Here is a 20,534-nt window from a genome sequence, read left to right on the forward strand (position 1 = left end):
GCATGGCACCCCCACATCCTGGTATGCATGGCACCCCTCATCCTAGTATGTATGGCACCCCCACATCCTGGTATGCATGGCACCCCCACATCCTGGTATGAATGGCACCCCCACATCCTGGTATGCATGGCACCCCCACATCTTGATATGTATGGCACCTCCATCCACATCACGCAAAAAAATAAACACTCTTACTCACCTTTCTTCCCTTTGCTCCAGCGTCTCGTCCTGCTTTTATATTATATAATTATAATATGAATTATAATATATAAATTGTTTTTGTTTTTTAAACTATAGATCAGTCATTGGCTTGCTGGATACATTATGAGATTTGGAATAGTTTTTCATGTCATGTTTATTAATGATGCCTTTACAGTCTATGGGTGACAAATTTGTTAGTCGCGTTCCTAACAGTATCATCTCTCACCAAAGGGGCTTGTTCACGCGTAACGTTTTTGCCAAACTTTTTCTGTGCTTTTTTGGGTATGAAAATATGCAGCGTTTTACAGTAATAAATTTGTAAAATCTCATTCACATGGTGTTTTTTTCCTCTCGCATTTTTTGAGTTGTGTATTTTTTTAAAACCTTAGCATGTTAATTCTTTCAACGTTTGTACTGCGTTTTTTATCCATTTAGTTGAATACATACAAATTGCATCAAAAATGCATCAAAGAATGCATGTAATGTATGCAATCTTTTTTCCTGCCAACACTCTGTTTTTCTTATGGAAAAAAAAATCTGTGCAAAAAAAGAACTGTGTAAACATGCCCATAGGCTGTAATGGCATCAGTTCAGTGGATATGTCATGAAAAGCTAATGATGTTTCCATTAAACAGATTCCATATTACAAGGCATGTTCATTAACCGGATGCCCTCAGAATAGAAGGAGACTTCTTGCTGCAGCAACAAACCTGGTACTTTTTCTTTGACAGAATTATCATCAGGAAATTGTTGCCTACACAGAAATTTCTTCTGGTTCCGAAATAGAGAGTAATCACTGGGAGCCAGGTCTGAACTGTAGGGTGGATGGTTAAGCTCCATGAAGCCGCATTCCTTGATAGCTTGTGATTTGTGAGACTAGTGAGCTGGAGCATTGTCATGAAGCACCCCTGCTGACAAGTTCCTATGGCGTTTCTCTTTGATTGCCTCCCATATTGCCTTAAAGGGATTTTCCCACGAACGAAAGTTGAATTTAATCAATAGATCTCAGAATAATAATAACTTCCACAATTGGATGTGTTTAAATAAAATGTCCCTGTTCAGAGATAATCTTATAAATGTGCCCCTGCTATGTACTGTGTAATGGCTGTGTCTGACCGTGCAGGAACATGGTCTGATCATACCACAGCTCCTGTGCAGGGGAGGACGCAAAAGATAACACAGACATTACAGCACGGGATCACAAAAACATTTCCCTGCCTGTTATTAAACAAAGTTTTACCTGAAAGAATCAGCTGTGATCCCCTGCTGTAATGTCTATATACTCTTTTGCTTCTTCCCCTGCCCAGGAGCTGTGGTATGATCAGACCATGTTCCTGCACAGTCAGACACAGCCATTACACAGTACACAGCATGGGCTCATTTATAAGATTATCTCAGCACAGGAAAATTTTATTTCAATACATTCAATTGTGAATCATTCCAAGATCTATTAAATAAAAAGAACTTTTATTCATGGGAAAACCCCTTTACCCCCCCAAGGTGGTTTGCACTTTAATGACCAGGCCAATTTTTACAATTCTGACCACTGTCACTTTATAAGGTAATTACTCTGGAACGCTTCAATGGATCCCCCTGATTCTGAGATTGTTTTTTCGTGACATATTGTACTTCATGATTGTGGTAAAATTTCTTCGATATCACTTGCGTTTATTTGTGAAAAAAACGGAAATTTGGCGAAAATTTTGCAATTCTCAAAATTTTAATTTTTATGCCCTTAAATCAGAGAGATATGTCACACAAAATAGTTAAGAAATAACATTTCCCACATGTCTACTTTATATCAGCACAATTTTGGAACCAAAATTTTTTTTTTTATTAGGGAGCTATTAGGGTTAAAAGTTGACCAGCGATTTCTAATTTTTCCAACAAAATTTACAAAACCATATTTTTAGGGACCACATCACATTTGAAGTCACTTTGAGGGGTCTTTATGACAGAAAATACCCAAAAGTGACACCATTCTACAAACTGCACCCCTCAAGGTGCTCAAAACCACATTCAAGAAGTTTATTAACCCTTCAGTTGCTTCACAGGAATTATTGGAATGTGGAAGAAAAAAATTAACATTTAACTTTTTCACAAAAATGTTAATTTAGACCCAATTTTTTTATTTTCTCAGGGGTAACAGGAAAAAATGGACCCCAAAATTTGTTGTGCAATTTATCCTGAGCACGCAGATACCCCATATGTGGGGAAAAAACACTGTTTGGGCGCACGGCAGGGTTCGGAAGGGAAGGAGTGCCATTTGACTTTTTGAATGTAAAATTTGCTTGAATAATTAGTGGACATCATGTTGCTTTTGGGGAGCCCCTGATGTGCCTAAACAGGTGTGGTGAGCACCTTGAACCCCCAGGTTCTTCACAGAAGTTTATAACATTGAGCTGTAAAAATAAAATTTTCACATTTTTCCCACAAAAATGTTTTTCAGCCCCCAATTTTGCATTTTCATAAGGGTAACAGGAGAAATTACACCATGCAGTTTGTTGTGCAATTTCTCCTGAGTAAGTAGATACCCCATATGTGGGGGAAAACCACTGTTTGGGCGCACGGCAGGGTTTGGAAGAGAAGGAGCGCCATTTGACTTTTTGATTGTAAAATTTGCTTGAATAATTAGCGGACTCCATGTTGCATTTGGAGAGCCCCTGATGTGCCTAAACAGTGGAAACCCCCCACAAGTGACACCATTTTGAAAACTAGACATCTCAGGGAACTTATTTAGATTTGTGGTGAGAACCTTGAACCCCCAGGTGCTTCACAGAAGTTTATAACATGGAACCGTAAAAATAAAATTTTCACATTTTTCCCACAAAAATGTTTTTCAGCCCCCAGTTTTGCATTTTCATAAGGGTAACAGGAGAAATTGCACCATGCAATCTCTCCTGAGTAAGCTGATACCCCATATGTAGGGGAAAACCACTGTTTGGGGATACGGCAGGGTTCGGAAGGGAAGGAGCACCATTTGACTTTTTGAATGTAAAATTTGCTTGAATAATTAGCTAATGTGCCCCTGATGTACCTAAACAGTGGAAGCCCCCACAAGTGACACCATTTTGGAAACTAGACCCCCCCAGGGAACTTATCTAGATGAGTGGTGAGCACCCTGAACCCCCAAATGCTTTACTGAAGTTTATAACATGGAGTTGTGAAAATAAAAAAATCAAACTTTTTCCACAAAAATGATGTTTTAGCCAATTTTTTTATTTTCACAAGGGTAAGAGGAGAAAATGGACCCCAAAAACTTTTGTGCAATTTCTCCCGAATATGCCAATACCCCATATGTAGGGAAAATACAGAGTTTGGGCGCACGACAGAGTTCAGAAGGGAAGGAGCACTGTGTGACTTTTTGAACGCAAAATTGGCTGGAATCAAGAGCGGACTCCATGTTGCGTTTGGAGAGCCCCTGATTTGCCTAAATAGTGGAAACCCCCCCACAAGTGACCCCATTTTGGAAACTACACCCCTCAGGGATTTTATCAAGGGGTATAGTGTACATTTTGAACCCAGAGGTATGACACAGAATTTGATAACATTAGGTCATCATATTGAATAAGTTGTCATTAGTCTTGAGCGCAAGTGTTCGCTACTTGAGTTTGCATCGGGTACTCAGGTATGCACCATGTATCGCGCGTGCTCGAGTGACATGTTCGAGTCCCCGCCCCGCATGTTTCACTGTTATTAGACACCCCCAAAAAAACATGCGGGGATCGCTCGTGCATGGAAGGCAATCCCCGCAAGTTTTTTTTGGCCGCGAAGCATATGGGGCGGAGACTCGAGCTTGTCACTTGAGCACCCGCGATACTCAGTGCATACCCGAGCACCCAATGCAAACTCAAGTAGCGAGCACTTGTGCTCAACACTAGTCGCCATATCGTCATCTTTTTTTTTAACTTTTGAAAAAGATCCCAACCCAAGCCCAACCCCAACCCTAGCCCAACCCTAACCCTAGCCCAACCCTAACCCCAACCTCAACCCTAACCCTAGCTCAACCCTAACCCTAGCCCAACCCTAATCCCAACCCTAGCCCAACCCTAACCCCAACCCTAGCCTAACCCTAACCCTAGCCCAACCCTAACCCCAATCCCAACCCTAGCCCAACCCTAACCCTAGCCCAACCCTAACCCAATCCTAACCCTAGCTCAACCCTAACCCTAGCCCAACCCTAACCCTAGCACAAACCTAACCCTAGAGTTTATTTTTTGCGGCGTTCCTCGTGCAGTATAAGTGATTAGACAACTTTATTCTTCGAGTCGGTGCAATTACAGCGATACCAGATTCATATCAGGTTTTTATGATTGACAGCTGTCACACACTAAAAGACAAATTTTTTGGTAAAATCCAGTTTTTGCATCGCCGTATTTTGAGAGCTATAATTTTTCCATATTTTGGCCGACAGAGTCATGTAACGGCTTGTTTTTTGCGGGATGAGTTGACGTTTTTATTGGTGCCATTTTCAGACACGTGACATGTTTTGATCGCTTTCTATTCCGATTTTTGGGAGGCAGAATAAACAAAAAACAACAATTCAGGAATTGTTTTTTTTTTTTTTTTTAATTTTTATGCTGTTCCGTGTGTGGTAAAATTGATAAGGCAGCTTTATTCTTCTAGTCAGTATGTTTACAGCGGTACCACATTTTTATAGTTTTTCTATGTTTTGCGCTTTTACAAAATAGAAGCTATTTTATAGAAAAAAATTATTTTTTTACATCGCTTTATTCTGAGAACTATAACTTTTTTATTTTTTGGCTGATGGAGCTGTATGGCAGCTTGTTTTTTGCGGGACAAGATGACGTTTTCAGCGGTACCAATTTTATTTATATTCGTCTTTTTGATTGCACGTTATTCCATTTTTTGATTGGCTGTATGATGATAGATCATTGTTTTTTGCTTCAGTTTTTTTTTTTTTTACCGTGTTCACTAAAGGGGTTAACTAGTGGGACAGATTTATAGGTCTGGTCCTTCCGGACGCGGCGATACCAAATATGTGTTCTTTTATTATTTTGTTTTTTTCAGAATAATATTTATTGATGGGTACATTATATTTTTATTTTTGGTGGATTATTTTTTTTATTTTATTTTTTATATATTTTTACAATTTTTTTTAATTTTTTTTTCATTTTTTAATACTTTTTTTACTTTTATTCTTTGTCCCACTATGGGACTTTCACTTTTTTTATTCTGATCGCCTGTATAGCATAGGGATGACCTGTGCTATACAGGCTGTCAGCGCTGCAGCTGGCGAAGATACTTGGGTCATGCACTGCGCATGACCAAAGTATCTTCCTGCTGTCTGGTGACCCGGATGTTGTCATGACGGATTCAGGTTGTCATGGCAACATCCAGGGAGCCGCGGCAGACAGCGTTGGATGCCGGCAGGAGAGGTGAGTATCGCGATCACTTCCCCTTGCCACCGCAATGCTGCGATCGACTTCGACTCACAGACAGAATATGCTGGGGTAAATAACTTATTGAATACTCCCCTCATACTTTATATGGGTGACAGATGACCCTTTTAGGCCTCAATCATAGCCTGTTTAATGTGTGCATCCAGAACTTTTGCCTACATACACATTAAATGAGGGCCTAAAACACTGAATTCACCAAGGTTTCTTACCAGGTTTTGGGCATAATATGTAAACCACAAGGGAGTCAAGGTCGGAAGGAGGCTGGTTTGCTACGAGCACCGATATCATCAGTCCCCTTATACACAGTGTACTCCCATTACATTTATATCTTGATGACCCAGTGCTGTGTGTACTGACAGTGATTTGTAGCGCAATTGATTCCCCAGGTCCTATTTTTCTCTATTACACAAATAGGACATTGTGAGACAAAAGTATTAAGTCTTATACCGGCTTTGGATAAAATATGCAGTGGAGTGATAAGAGTGAAAAATGCATTTGAACATGTCATTACTCTTGTATCTCTACGATATAGTCCTCAAGGCTAGAATAACAGCTATAAATTAAGCAGGGCTATAAAAGGCTAAATGCTTTTTTACTTGCCTTAGGCGGAGAATATTACTCTTTGCTGTCTATTTTAAGTTTTCAAAAAGGAGAACAAAAAAGGCCGGCACATGAAGTAAATTCTTAGCGAGAAGCAACTGGCACATCTGAAATCAATTTTCTTGTCTCTGTGTTATGCTAAATGTGCAAAGCTGTCACATATGGTTTCTGGAGGTGACTTGTATATGCCAAATGTCAGGCCCTTTTCACATCTCCTTTTTTGCTTGTTCCTAACATGCTGTATATGCTAAATATGTTCACAGGGGTCCATCAGTTAGACAGAGGCCAGAAGACCGCCCTTTTGGCCTCCGTCTGACTGGCATATGAAAGTGCATAGTAGACTGGGCTATTCAACAAACTGTATTTAATAAAAATTACATATATTGGGCAATATATATTTTTTTCTCCATGATAAGTGTAAAGCTGTGGGTTGTAAAAGCCACTGGGTGGCATTCAGTCACAGGCATCCATTAAACATAAATGTCATGAGCTTTTCATGGTAAGCACATACAGGTGCATCTCACTAAATTAGAATATCATCAAAAAGTTTATTTCAGTTCTTCAATACAAAAAGTGAAACTCATATATTATATAGAGGCATTACAAACAGAGTGATCTATCTCAAGTGTTTATTTGGCTTACAGCCAATGAAAACACAAAAGTCATTATCTCAGCAAATTAAAATAGTTAACAAAAAACACCTGCAAAGGCTTCCTAAGCGTTTAAAAAGGTCCCTTAGTCTGTTTCAGTAGGCTCCACAATCACGAGAAAGACTGCTGACTTAACAGATGTCCAGAAGGCAGTCATTAACACACTCCACAAGGTCCCAGAGTTCCAATTTTCATTTGGAAATCAAGGTCCCAGAGTCTGGAGGAAGAGTGGAGAGGCCACAATCCAAGCTGCTTGAGGTCTAGTGAGAAGTTTCCACAATCAGTAATGGTTTGGGGAGCCATGTCATCTGCTGGTGTAGGTCCACTGTGTTTTATCAAGACCAAAGTCAGCGCAGCCGTCTACCAGAAAATTTTATAGCTCCTTATGCTTCCCTTTGCCAACAAGCTCTTTGGAGTTGGAAATGTCATTCTCCAGCAGAACTTGCCACCTGTCCACACTGCCAAAAGTACCAATAACTGGTGTAAAAACAACAGTATCACTGTGCTTGATTGGCCAACAAACTCGCCTGACCGTAACCCCATAGAAACTAAGGGGTATTGTCAAGAGGAAGATGAGAGACACCAGACCCAACAATGCAGACGAGCTGAAGGCTGCTATCAAATCAACCTGGGCTTCCATAACACCTCAGCAGTGCCATAGACTGATCGCCTCCATGCCATGCCGCATTGATGCAGTAATTGATGCAAAAGGAGCCCCGACCAAGTATTGAGTGCATTTACTGAACATACATTTCAGTAGGACAACATTTCAGATTTTAAAAACATTTTTCAAGCTGTTGTTATAAAGTATTCTAATTTACTGATATAATGACTTTTGTATTTTCATTGGCTGTAATCCATAATTATCAACATTAACAGAAATAAACACTTGAAATAGATCACTATGTTTGTAATGACTCTATATAATATATGAGTTTCACTTTTTGTATTGAAGAACTGAAATAAATGAACTTTTCGATGATATTCTAATTTTATGAGATGCACCTGTACATGTATTATGCGTTTCAGATGCCTGTGCCGCATGCCATATAGTGGCATCTGTTACCCATAGAAAATGATTGTCTAATGTCTACATATGTTTAATCTATTATTATAGGCTACTGGGGACAAATGCCAATGTTAGGCTTCTGTCTCATAAAAAACAAGATGTGAATGAGACCTTACCCAAGCAGGGAAAATTCAAGTGGTTGGAATATCCGCAGTATATATTGAGTAGCACTGAGAATTTGACATCCACAGCCTGCGATTTACACTGCAGATGCTGCTGCCGATTTCACATATAGCAATGCAGAGTAAATCTGCAGCATTTCTCCAGTGAAATCAGCTGTGGCCTTGATACAGATTTTCTCAGCTGTGGGGGTGAGGGTGTACCCAACTATCACTTAGTAACTCCTTTCTGCATCCACTATTTGTTGGTCCTTCTCTCAGGATCCTGCTTTTGCCATGTATAATATGCTCTCCATCGGCTATTAAAATGGCACAAAAAGTGCTATAGAGACTATATAGCTGGCCTAGGTGCTAGGTATACAAGCATTTTATGCATCATGTAGGCCCTGACTTTGTGTCACTTTTACGAGGACCTTTCAGCTCTCCTGATGTCTCGTTCACCAAATGACAGTTCTGGAGCCCCTTTTCCTAGAAGTCTGAGTTGTGTAGTTTCTCTGTAATTCTGCCTAGACATGTATCAATAAATTGTCAACTGGATGTACATGATCGTGGAAGCAAAACAAAAGAAAAATGGTGTCTGCAGCTTTTTTTTATTATTTCTTATTTTTCAAGGAATATGCAGTATAGGGGGTGCTACTCACTAGGGTGCGTCGAGAGGCAAAACAGGAAGTGTTTCCATTTAAATGTCCAAGTTGGTTTATTGCTCCATAAACCGTTCACAAGCAAAAGGTAAAATAACCGGCGGCGTTCAGTGCAGGCAAAACAAAGAAAGCAGTTCTTTAGGCAAAGTTTCAGGTTAGTCAGTCCTCTGGTCACACAGGCTGGATAGCATCCAGTACACTGGCTCAATCTGGATATCGCATAGGAGGCTTTTTCCCTCCACACACACAGACCATGAGGTGAGGTATGTGGGCAGCCAGACCCGTCTGTCTCTCAGGCTGCCCGTAAAACCTGGGCCCGGATGCACCAACAATCTTCTTAGTGCTATGTGCGCTAGAGAAATACTCCAAGATTACATCACAGATGATAACCATCTCTGTGACACATACCTCCCATCAACTATATGTCCGGTAGCTGCCTTACAGCAGGCTCAGACTTTATTGATGGCTGGATACTGATCTTGTGTTTTGGAAATCTCTTTGGGTGACAGCTAATGGTACAATGGTGTAGAACTGCCCTAAAAAGGCTCTTGATGCTTAATTGCTAACTCAGCAATATTGGCTTTCATACTTTACGAGCTGGAGCGCCAATGCCACATCTTAGGAACTGAAGCGCTGCATGGCTCAGATATAGGCCTCTATGATTGATATAGATGCTAAGGCTTCTGTCTGTTCATCTGAATAGAGCCATACATGTACCCAAGCCTCAGGATGCTCCAACTGTAATAGTATCAAGCTAAACCACATTACACTGAAATTCACAACTTTATAGACTGTAAAGCAAAATCGTTATATTACCGGTAAGCGGAGACTTGTAGTTAGGTAGTATGCTTCTGAAAGTATATACACTCATAATGCTAATGCTGACATATTGTGGCTTAGGACATTTGTTCATGTTGCAGACTTTAGACCTCTGATTTTGGCAATAAAGTGAAGCATGAAAAGGGGGAAGTGCTGGTAGCCACCAGATATGCTTGTAAATAGAATACATTTTCCAAAAAATGCAGCGTACAAGCCAGTTCTGTCTAAATGGAAAGTTCCATTTCATGTGGAAACGGCGGTGAAACCACCCATACTAATTTAATAAGGCTTCATTTATAGAACAAGGGGAAATCTTTGTCAGCGTTGCTGGTTTCAGTGGCTCGTTTACAACCTAGTGCTGAGGGGATGCCAGTGCCAAATCACCAGATTTAATAACTAACAGACCAATATACAAATATAGTGGCAAAAACAGGCAGGATGGCAAGTGGCAATGTTAAGAGCACAGTTATGACACTTTGTCCTAGTATTGAAATACAATGTAAGTAATTCTTCTAGCAAGTATTAACATAAGTGGAAGTCAAACTCTTTGCAGTTCTATAAGAAAAGGGAAGAAACACACTTTTTATTACAATCTCAAACACCATCTTTAATGCATTGAAAATGGTGAGAGGTTTTTAGACATGATACTTTATAGAAGGCCGTTGGTTGGTTAATTGATATTAAAACATATATTTTTTAACAGAGAACCTGCCAGCTATACATGCTGTCCCATTTGTGGCCAGCATGTATCAGGCACTGGCTGTATTATCTCAGCCAGGTATGTTTGACTCTAAAACAATGCGGTTTTCAGAAAAAACATACTTTAATAGCCGCCCGCTTCCCTGGATTGACAGGTCTCTGCCTACATATGCGTATAAGCAGAGACCTGTAAGTCACTGGCAGCAGATGGGGAAAAGCCACTGGGGACTCGACTGACCAACTAGTGTACTGCGCGGCTTAGTCCCTGGTGGCTAGTAAAGTATGTGTTTCTCTGAAACGACGCAACATTTCAGGGTCAAAGATAGATGGTTGAGATCATACAGCCAGTCCTGCCTGATACATGCTGCCCTGAATTGAGCATTATGTGTCAGCTGACTGGTTCCCTTTAAGTAGACGCTAGATTTCGGCTTAACTTCTTTTATACCTGAGTTACATAGTTGTAAAAAACTAATAAATTGAGGTGTACTAACTTACGATGACAATGTCAGGTTAGCACAGTAATATTTTTTTCACATTTGTAGCTTTAAAAAATCAGAATACATTAAACATATTAAACGTATACCAGTCTGGGAACACGGACTTAGATCAGGGCCAGACATACCATTGGTGCAACCTATTAACTCCCACAGGGGCATAAGACGTAAATGGACCCACGTGTACCTTCAAAGCAGCAAAGAGCTGTCGTCATGGACATATTATTGGACTGCAAAGAGCCCACTAACATTATTGGACTGCAATGGGCCCTTGTGCAAGAACATACTGTTCTTACACAAAGGCCCTCCTTTGTCTGTGTCCAACCTTAGCTCAGACATACTGTTCTTACACAAAGGCCCTCCTTTGTCTGTATCCAACCTTAGCTCAGACATACTGTTCTTACACAAGGGCCCTCCTTTGTCTGTATCCAACCTTAGTTCCGACATATTATTCTTACACAAGGGCCCTCCTTTGTATCCAACCTTAGCTCAGACATAATGTTCTTACACAAGGGCCCTCCTTTGTATCCAACCTTAGCTCAGACATAATGTTCTTACACAAGGGCCCTCCTTTGTCTGTATCCAACCTTACCTCAGACATACTGTTCTTACACAAGGGCCCTCCTTTGTATCCAACCTTAGCTTAGACATACTGTTCTTACACAAGGGCCCTCCTTTGTCTGTATCCAACCTTAGCTCAGACATACTGTTCTTACACAAGGGCCCTCCTTTGTCTGTATCCAACCTTGCCTCAGACATACTGTTCTTACACAAGGGCCCTCCTTTGTTTGTATCCAACCTTAGCTTAGACATACTGTTCTTACACAAGGGCCCTCCTTTGTCTGTATTTAACCTTAGCTCAGACATACTCTTCTTACACAAGGGCCCTCCTTTGTTTGTATCCAACCTTAGCTCAGACATACTGTTCTTACACAAGGGCCCTCCTTTGTCTGTATCCAACCTTAGCTCAGACATACTGTTCTTACACAAGGGCCCTCCTTTGTCTGTATCCAACCTTAGCTCAGACATACTCTTCTTACACAAGGGCCCTCCTTTGTTTGTATCCAACCTTACCTCAGAAATACTGTTCTTACACAAGGGCCCTCCTTTGTCTGTATCCAACCTTAGCTCAGACATACTGTTCTTACACAAGGGCCCTCCTTTTTCTGTATCCAACCTTAGCTCAGACATACTGTTCTTACACAAGGGCCCTCCTTTGTCTGTGTCCAACCTTGCCTGAGACATACTGTTCTTACACAAGGGCCCTCCTTTGTCTGTATCCAACCTTAGCTCAGACATACTCTTCTTCCACAAGGGCCCTCCTTTGTCTGTATCCAACCTTAGCTCAGACATACTGTTCTTACACAAGGGCCCTCCTTTGTCTGTATCCAACCTTGCCTCAGACATACTGTTCTTACACAAGGGCCCTCCTTTGTCTGTATCCAACCTTAGCTCAGACATACTGTTCTTACACAAGGGCCCTCCTTTGTCTGTATCCAACCTTACCTCAAGCATACTGTTCTTACACAAGGGCCCTGCTTTGTCTGTATCCAACCTTAGCTTAGACATACTGTTCTTACACAAGGTCCCTCCTTTGTCTGTATCCAACCTTATCTCAGACATGCTGTTCTTACACAAGGGCCCTCCTTTGTCTGTATCCAACCTTAGCTTAGACATACTGTTCTTACACAAGGGTCCTCCTTTGTCTGTATCCAACCTTGCCTCAGACATACTGTTCTTACACAAGGGCCCTCCTTTGTCTGTATCCAACCTTAGCTCAGACTTACTGTTCTTACACAAGGGCCCTCCTTTGTCTGTATCCAACCTTGCCTGAGACATACTGTTCTTACACAAGGGCCCTCCTTTGTCTGTATCCAACCTTAGCTCAGACATACTCTTCTTCCACAAGGGCCCTCCTTTGTCTGTATCCAACCTTAGCTCAGACATACTGTTCTTACACAAGGGCCCTCCTTTGTCTGTATCCAACCTTAGCTCAGACATACTGTTCTTACACAAGGGCCCTCCTTTGTCTGTATCCAACCTTAGCTTAGACATACTGTTCTTACACAAGGACCCTCCTTTGTCTGTATCCAACCTTACCTCAGACATACTGTTCTTACACAAGGGCCCTCAATTGTCTGTATCCAACCTTACCTCAGACATACTGTTCTTACACAAGGGCCCTCCTTTGTCTGTATCCAACCTTACCTCAGACATACTGTTCTTACACAAGGGTCCTCCTTTGTCTGTATCCAACCTTGCCTCAGACATACTGTTCTTACACAAGGGTCCTCCTTTGTCTGTATCCAACCTTGCCTCAGACATACTGTTCTTACACAAGGGTCCTCCTTTGTCTGTATCCAACCTTAGCTCAGACTTACTGTTCTTACACAAGGGCCCTCCTTTGTCTGTATCCAACCTTGCCTGAGACATACTGTTCTTACACAAGGGCCCTCCTTTGTCTGTATCCAACCTTAGCTCAGACATACTCTTCTTCCACAAGGGCCCTCCTTTGTCTGTATCCAACCTTAGCTCAGACATACTGTTCTTACACAAGGACCCTCCTTTGTCTGTATCCAACCTTACCTCAGACATACTGTTCTTACACAAGGCCCTCCTTTGTCTGTATCCAACCATGCCTCAGACATACTGTTCTTACACAAGGGCCCTCCTTTGTCTGTATCCAACCTTACCTCAGACATACTGTTCTTACACAAGGGCCCTCCTTTGTCTGTATCCAACCTTACCTCAGACATACTGTTCTTACACAAAGGCCCTCCTTTGTCTGTATCCAACCTTACCTCAGACATACTGTTCTTACACAAAGGCCCTCCTTTGTCTGTATCCAACCTTACCTCAGACATACTGTTCTTACACAAGGGCCCTCCTTTGTCTGTATCCAACCTTGCCTCAGACATACTGTTCTTACACAAGGGCCCTCCTTTGTCTGTATCCAACCTTACCTCAGACATACTGTTCTTACACAAAGGCCCTCCTTTGTCTGTATCCAACCTTGCCTCAGACATACTGTTCTTACACAAGGGCCCTCCTTTGTCTGTATCCAACCTTGCCTCAGACATACTGTTCTTACACAAGGGCCCTCCTTTGTCTGTATCCAACCTTGCCTCAGACATACTGTTCTTACACAAGGGCCCTCCTTTGTCTGTATCCAACCTTGCCTCAGACATACTGTTCTTACACAAGGGCCCTCCTTTGTCTGTATCCAACCTTGCCTCAGACATACTGTTCTTACACAAGGGCCTTCCTTTGTCTGTATCCAACCTTACCTCAAACATACTGTTCTTACACAAGGGCCCTCCTTTGTCTTATCCAACCTTACCTCAGACATACTGTTCTTGCACAAGGGCCCTCCTTTATCTGTATCCAACCTTGCCTCAGACATACTGTTCTTACACAAGGGCCCTCCTTTGTCTGTATCCAACCTTGCCTCAGACATACTGTTCTTACACAAGGGCCCTCCTTTGTCTGTATCCAACCTTGCCTCAGACATACTGTTCTGTTTTCTTTGGTGCTAAGTTCAGAATGGCTTTGTGGCTTCTGTTCATTATGAAAGCGACAACTTTCAGTCAGATCCATTATACGACATATAACATTAGTGCTAAAAACACTTTGCTTCTAATGGACTTTATTGAAAATAATGGTTCCTTCATGTTTCCCATTATTTTGATGGCAAAAATGACTGCATACTGCACTTCTCTGCAAAATCTGCGGAAACTGCAGGTCAAAGGTTTCTGACAGCAGTGTGGACAGGACCCTTCATAATATGAAATTACTGGTTAAAGTGGTTGTACCATCAGCATCAAGCTGAAGGCTCTCCAAAAGTTCTTCTATTGCCCATTTTCTTGTTGGAGACAGAGTTGTTTTTCTAGTTGTAGTATACGATACAACTATTCTCATCACATTATTCCTGAGAACATTATGTATCCATTGGACTGAATCGTAGTGTATTAAACCTGCTTGTATTCAGGATTACTGGAATGGAAAGAAGATTATGTTGCTTACTTTCCAGGATTACCTGTGTCATGCATACTGGAGGTCTGAGGATCTTCTAATTAGGTCTGGAGGACGTCTCAAGCATTTACATTCAGATATTTCTGCTATTCTTAAGAAAGTGTTCTGTTTAGAATTCAGAACAAATTCAGTATAAAACAAGCAAACTGTGTCTGATAGTAGTATGTGGTAGTACAGTATTGTTCCAGAACATCAGAAGGCAAGATTGGAAAGACGATGGGGAGGGCTGTACACCACTTTTTGGTGTTAAAATATTGCTATATTTCATACAATCTGCAGTTGCTGGCACTGTTATTTTATTAAACCAGCAGTAATAGATATTTTTAAATTAGTGCACAATATACTACTGTATATACATTGCTATTTATTCAGCTGTAAACCACATACAGTAGTATCATAATCCTTCACTATAGCTGCTCTGTTATATACTAATCGTATTCAATGAGTGCTGAGGTTATATCCAGCAGGGTGTATCAAGTATGAATTATATCGAACCTGTCACCAGGTTTTTGCTACTCCATCTGAGAGCAGCATGATTAAGGAGCAGAGACCATGATGACAGCTATGTATCACTTATTGACCTTCTTGCTGTCATTTTGATAAGATCACTGTTTTATTGCTGCAGATCTACCTGTTCTCTGAGTGCTGAGCTATGTATAACTCCGTGCACATCACTGATTGGCAGCTTTCTGCCTATGCATAGTATACACAGAAGTCTGCCAATCAGTCGTGGGGTGGGGTTATACAGAGCTCATGAATATGGAGGACTCGCTGTAGCAGGTTTACTAGTCCTCTAGTAATAATCTCCTGCTGATAAAACAGTTATTTTATCAAAGCTATAATAAGCAGCCCAATAAGTGACACATCACTGGAATCAGAGTCACCACTGTCTCTGCATTATTCTGCTTTCAGATTAGGTGGCAAAACATGGGGACAGATTCCCTTTAAAGACAAGTATCGTTTTTCTTTATTTTTCCATGGAAAAATAGTTATTGTGTCATTTTATATAACATGCAAAGTGTATCACATTGGAGGTTAGCTCCAGTTCCTTAGTTAAAATGGCAGAATGAGTAGCCGGTATTTATTGCTTGAACCCACCTGAATTTCTGGCATTCACACCTTCCTGTTGAAGGATAGGTGTAAGAAGTCACACTTTCTCTTATGTCCTGGAGTAAGACATGCAGTCATGCCTGAATTGTCAGATTTTAGAAATCTACCATAAACTAACCACATTTGTAATTACTTAAACACTTAGGAATTTACTTAATGTTTGATCAAAGTGCTATATGAGGACCTCTCAACAATATATTTCACAAGCACTTCACATATAAGGTGTTGAATATGTGAGAGTGATGACTAATCTTTTACTAACTGGCGTTGAAATATTTTATTGGGCCTATTGGAAAAATAAGTCATTTTTGCACAATATATATGTACATATTCATATATTGGATGGAGCTCACTACTCTAATAATTGAAACAGTTCTAAACTGGAGATTCATTTAAGTCAACATGCCGCATATGGAAAGGCGCTCCTAAACTGCATAGAAATGCAATTATATGCAGTAATGGAATTATTAATATACCGTACATGTACTATTGTTATTTTTTTTCTATTTTCATTGTAATTATCATCAGGGTCTTCTCAATGGGCCATAGTAGACATCCTCTCACAAAGATCTGCTCTTGTCCTGGCCATTCAGTTAAAGGGACACCAAGTAATGCTACAAATCAGTGTTCAAAGCAGAGGAAATCTAAGAAACCACCATTCATTTTCACTAAACATAGGGTCATATAATTAGAAGGAAATTCATTATAAGGAGAATTTTTTACCTAATTTGCCATTATTTTCACCGAATTTGGTAAAGTGTTGTACAATGTTTAATATGCTGGTGCACCCGCTAAGTTTTCCCAGGTGAAGTATCAGGAAAATGCCAGTGATAGTTTTCCTGACGTGGCGTTTTTGCCATCATTCTTCTAAAGGCTCTGCCACCGGCGTCTTTTACTTTATATTTTCAAGAATAGAGAGCAGGCGGCTTTATACCTAAACTGTTTAAAAGAATTGACATAAGACAGAACATGTGCACAGCAAGTCGTTTTTGTGATGCTGTGCATTATGTTCATTTTATGGGGAGCCTTTGCTGTATTTTTTTAGGCAGAATTTACCTGAAAACGGTTCCGTGTGCACATACCCTAAGGCCTCATTCACCTATTAGTATTCCATCAGTATTTGTATGCCAAAACTAGGAGTGTCTCCAAAACACAAACTTTCAATTATAGTTTTCTCTACAAGTTCCTCTCCTTGTTTTGGCACACAAGCACTGATGCAAAAATACTGACGTGTGAATGAGGCCTTAGTCTGTATCCACATGTTTTCTTATTTTTCTCCATAAAACAAAACAAAGGAGCCTCTAGCTGCAGATACCATTACTGATGAACAAAGTAATTAGTAAGGTACTTCTCACGTAATGTCTTTTAGGCCATTCTCTGGATGTTAGTGATTGATCAGTAACTGTAGTTTCTCCTTTGGTTTCAGGTGTGAAGGGAGGCCTTGGTCACCTACAGAAGAGATCAGACAGCAGACTCGCAAATATAGCTTGGAATCAGAGTTACAGGTAAGAAAACCATATCACTATAAGTGTTGTCATACCTAAAGCGTAAATGACAGAATATTTGTGAGGGTTTGGGACATGAGATCCCCACTGATCCCTTTAAGCTTTGTTCAGCTCTGCTCAGCTGATCCCTGGAAATCTGAGGTTAGTGGTATACAGACTCATAGTCCACACATCTGTGCTCGTGTCTCTCAGAGTCAAGGAGATACAGCCATCTACACTGTGTTCCAAATTATTATGCAAAAAGTGTTTAGGAGTGATAAGGTAAGAATTTTTTTGTTTGTCAGTTAAACTATCGATGGTGATGTGTGTCAGGGCTCTTTATATCACTGTAAGCAATTGCAGACACCTGTGCTAATTAGTTTGGCAGGTGTGTCCAATGGAAGGCAAGACTACTTAAGAAGGCTGTCCAACATTATTAAGCAGCCTACATTTTCTGCCAAAATGGGAAAGAAAAAGGATGTGTTTGCTGCTGAGAAGCAACAAATTGTGGAGTGTTTAGGTCAAGGCATGACTACAATCAACATTGCCAAGACACTTCATCGTGATCATCGCACAATCAAGAAGTATGTAGCTGATTCACAGTACACACGTGTGCGTGCTGATAAGGGAAAATTGAGGACTCTTTCCTACAGGCAATTACGTCAGGTTAAAAGAGCAGCGGCAAAAAAGCCTTGTCATAGCAGCAGACAAGTTTTTGAAGCTGCTGATGCCTCCAACGTCCCCCGAACAACAAGATGCAGAGTCCTTCAGAGGTTTGCAGCTGTGCGTAAGCCATCCTGTCGACCTCCTCTATCCACTGCACACAAGCAGAAACGGCTCCAGTGGGCCAAACAATACATGAAGACTGACTTCAAAACTGTTTTGTTCACCGATGAGTGCCGTGCAACGCTCGATGGTCCAGATGGATGGAGTGGAGGATGGTTGGTTGATGGACACCCCATGCAATCACGGCTACGGCGCCAACAAGGAGGAGGTGGAGTAATGTTTTGGGCTGGAATCATGGGGAGAGAGATTGTCAGCCCCTTTAGGATCCCTGAAGGGGTAAAGATGAACTCCATAATGTATGTTGAGTTTCTCAAACAGCACTTCCTGCCATGGTTCAAGAAGAAGAACCGTGCATTCCGCAGCGAGATCATTTTCATGCATGATAATGCCCCGTCTCATGCTGCACATAACACATCTGCATCTCTGGCTGATATGGGCATAAAAAGGGACAAACTTATGGTGTGGCCCCCGTGCTCCCCTGACCTCAACCCCATTGAGAACCTCTGGAGCATCATCAAAAGGAGTGTCTATGATGGCGGGAGGCAGTTCACATGTAAGCAACAGCTCTGGGAGGGTATTCTGTCCTCATGCAAAACAATTGAAGCAGAAACCATCCAAAACCTGACAAATTCAATGGACGAGAGAGTTCAGAAGCTCCTTTCGAACAAGGGGTCCTATGTGCAAATGTAATCACCTAGAATAAAGTTTTGAGTTGAAAACTGTTTGATTTCAGTTTGTAATAACCTGCTAATGCTTATAATTTCAAAAATGACCATTTTTAAGTTCTTTATTAAAATGAAAAGGTTGAAAACTCTGCTGTGCATAATAATTTGGAACATGCATTTTGAGTGCAGTTTGAGTGTTTTATTTTTTTTTAAATATACTGTTATCATAGGCAGTTTGTACAAAAAACTTTCAATTGTACTCTAAAAGTTATTTGACTGGAAAATTACAATGACTGCAATTCATATAGGTAATTTGGGAAAATCTGAGAAAATATTATTTGCATAATAATTTGGAACACAGTGTATTTTAGTGATTGGTAGAGGAATTGGCACCCAAATAATTAGCAATCAAACTTCTGACATGTCACTATGACAGATCAAAGTTTTATGAAATTGGAGGAAGCCTAAATAAGTAGACTCTTAGTTGCTAATCCTTAGGCACTCATGCATAAAACTGGATTTAGTGGATAAGTCCAGCTTTTTTGCAAGGTACTAAATACACAGAATGACAGTACATAAATGCTGGTGATTATCATGACTGTTTTTTATTATTGGTTTATTTTAGACAGATGTCTTCTATGCATTTCAGACCTATGTTTTTTCCCCATAGATATAAACAGTCTTGGACCTATGCGCCACAATGATATTATGTGGTGCATCTGATTGAAATAAAATTGAATGCCTACATGTTGTTTTAGGCACCTGCGATTTTGTGACTGCAGAAAATCCCACAGTCGTGTTACATTTATCACTGTGGTATCACTGTTTTAAGTTAGTCATTGGGAGAAAAAAATGACAAAAAAGCATAAAATATTGTTACAATTGTTGTAAAAAAGATTTATGTTATGCTGATGAATTAACTAATGAGTAGTATATCTACTCCTAAACATAGAAAGTGCAACACCGGGAAGGAGAAGTCGTGGAAATACGGAGAAGATTGGATCGATAGACATTTTAATGACATGCAAATAATGAAAAATAGAAACAAAATTTTAAAAACATCCCAATGTATTTAGTATCGAGTATGAGACCTATGTATAAAAATACATGCATTTTCACACACTGGCTGCTATCAATAAGGATAGCTCTCTTTTTGTAATTGCCTATTAATTGCCAACAGCGCTGACACAGAAGATCACAGACTAGTATATTCCATGATCTTCTGCGCTGGCGGCGTTTAGTCACGAAGACTTTCTCCCATCGGTTTGCCTTTTGGCTATAATGCATGATGATATCTTATACAGGTGCCAACAAGAGATTTTGTTGTGTGCTTGACTAGGGTATTGTAAAGCGTCTACGGCATTAGCAAATAAGACATAATGCTTAGTAACCTGGAAATATATGGCCACAGCAGCTTTTATTGATTACAACATATATCAAATCAATCATAATACACTTTCTTCTCTGAGGAGATCCTGGATGGCCTAACAACACTGGACAGCACCAGAATAAATACTTCCCAGTCGCACTGCTCCAACTCGGGGTTGACAAATGTCACATGCTGTCCGTTCTTCAATTCTCACCTGTTCCCTGAACCGTCCCAGCAGTAGCTAAACCATAACTCAATAATGATGGGTCAACATACCTCCAATGTAACCCTACCCCATTAACCAAGGCCATCCCTCAAGCTTCCATGATATAACTATAAAATAGTCCAAAAAACCAACACACCACTGATATAA

The 20,534-nt window shown here is 40.6% G+C and overlaps 1 protein-coding gene across 3 annotated transcripts in view; it reads left to right on the plus strand.

Annotated features, from left to right (window-relative positions):
* The window catches only part of PDLIM4 (PDZ and LIM domain 4), a 226,998-nt gene that overhangs the window by 79,551 nt on the left and 126,913 nt on the right, over positions 1-20,534 (plus strand). For all 3 annotated transcript variants that reach the window (XM_073651205.1, XM_073651203.1, XM_073651204.1), the window contains exon 3: positions 17,284-17,362. In XM_073651205.1, coding sequence (XP_073507306.1) covers positions 17,284-17,362 — 79 coding nt within the window. The remainder of the gene's footprint in view (positions 1-17,283; positions 17,363-20,534) is intronic.

Source organism: Phyllobates terribilis, unplaced genomic scaffold (assembly GCF_046119375.1).
Source record: "Phyllobates terribilis strain yellow unplaced genomic scaffold, ASM4611937v1 Scaffold_11__3_contigs__length_659146591, whole genome shotgun sequence".
NCBI lineage: Eukaryota > Metazoa > Chordata > Amphibia > Anura > Dendrobatidae > Phyllobates > Phyllobates terribilis.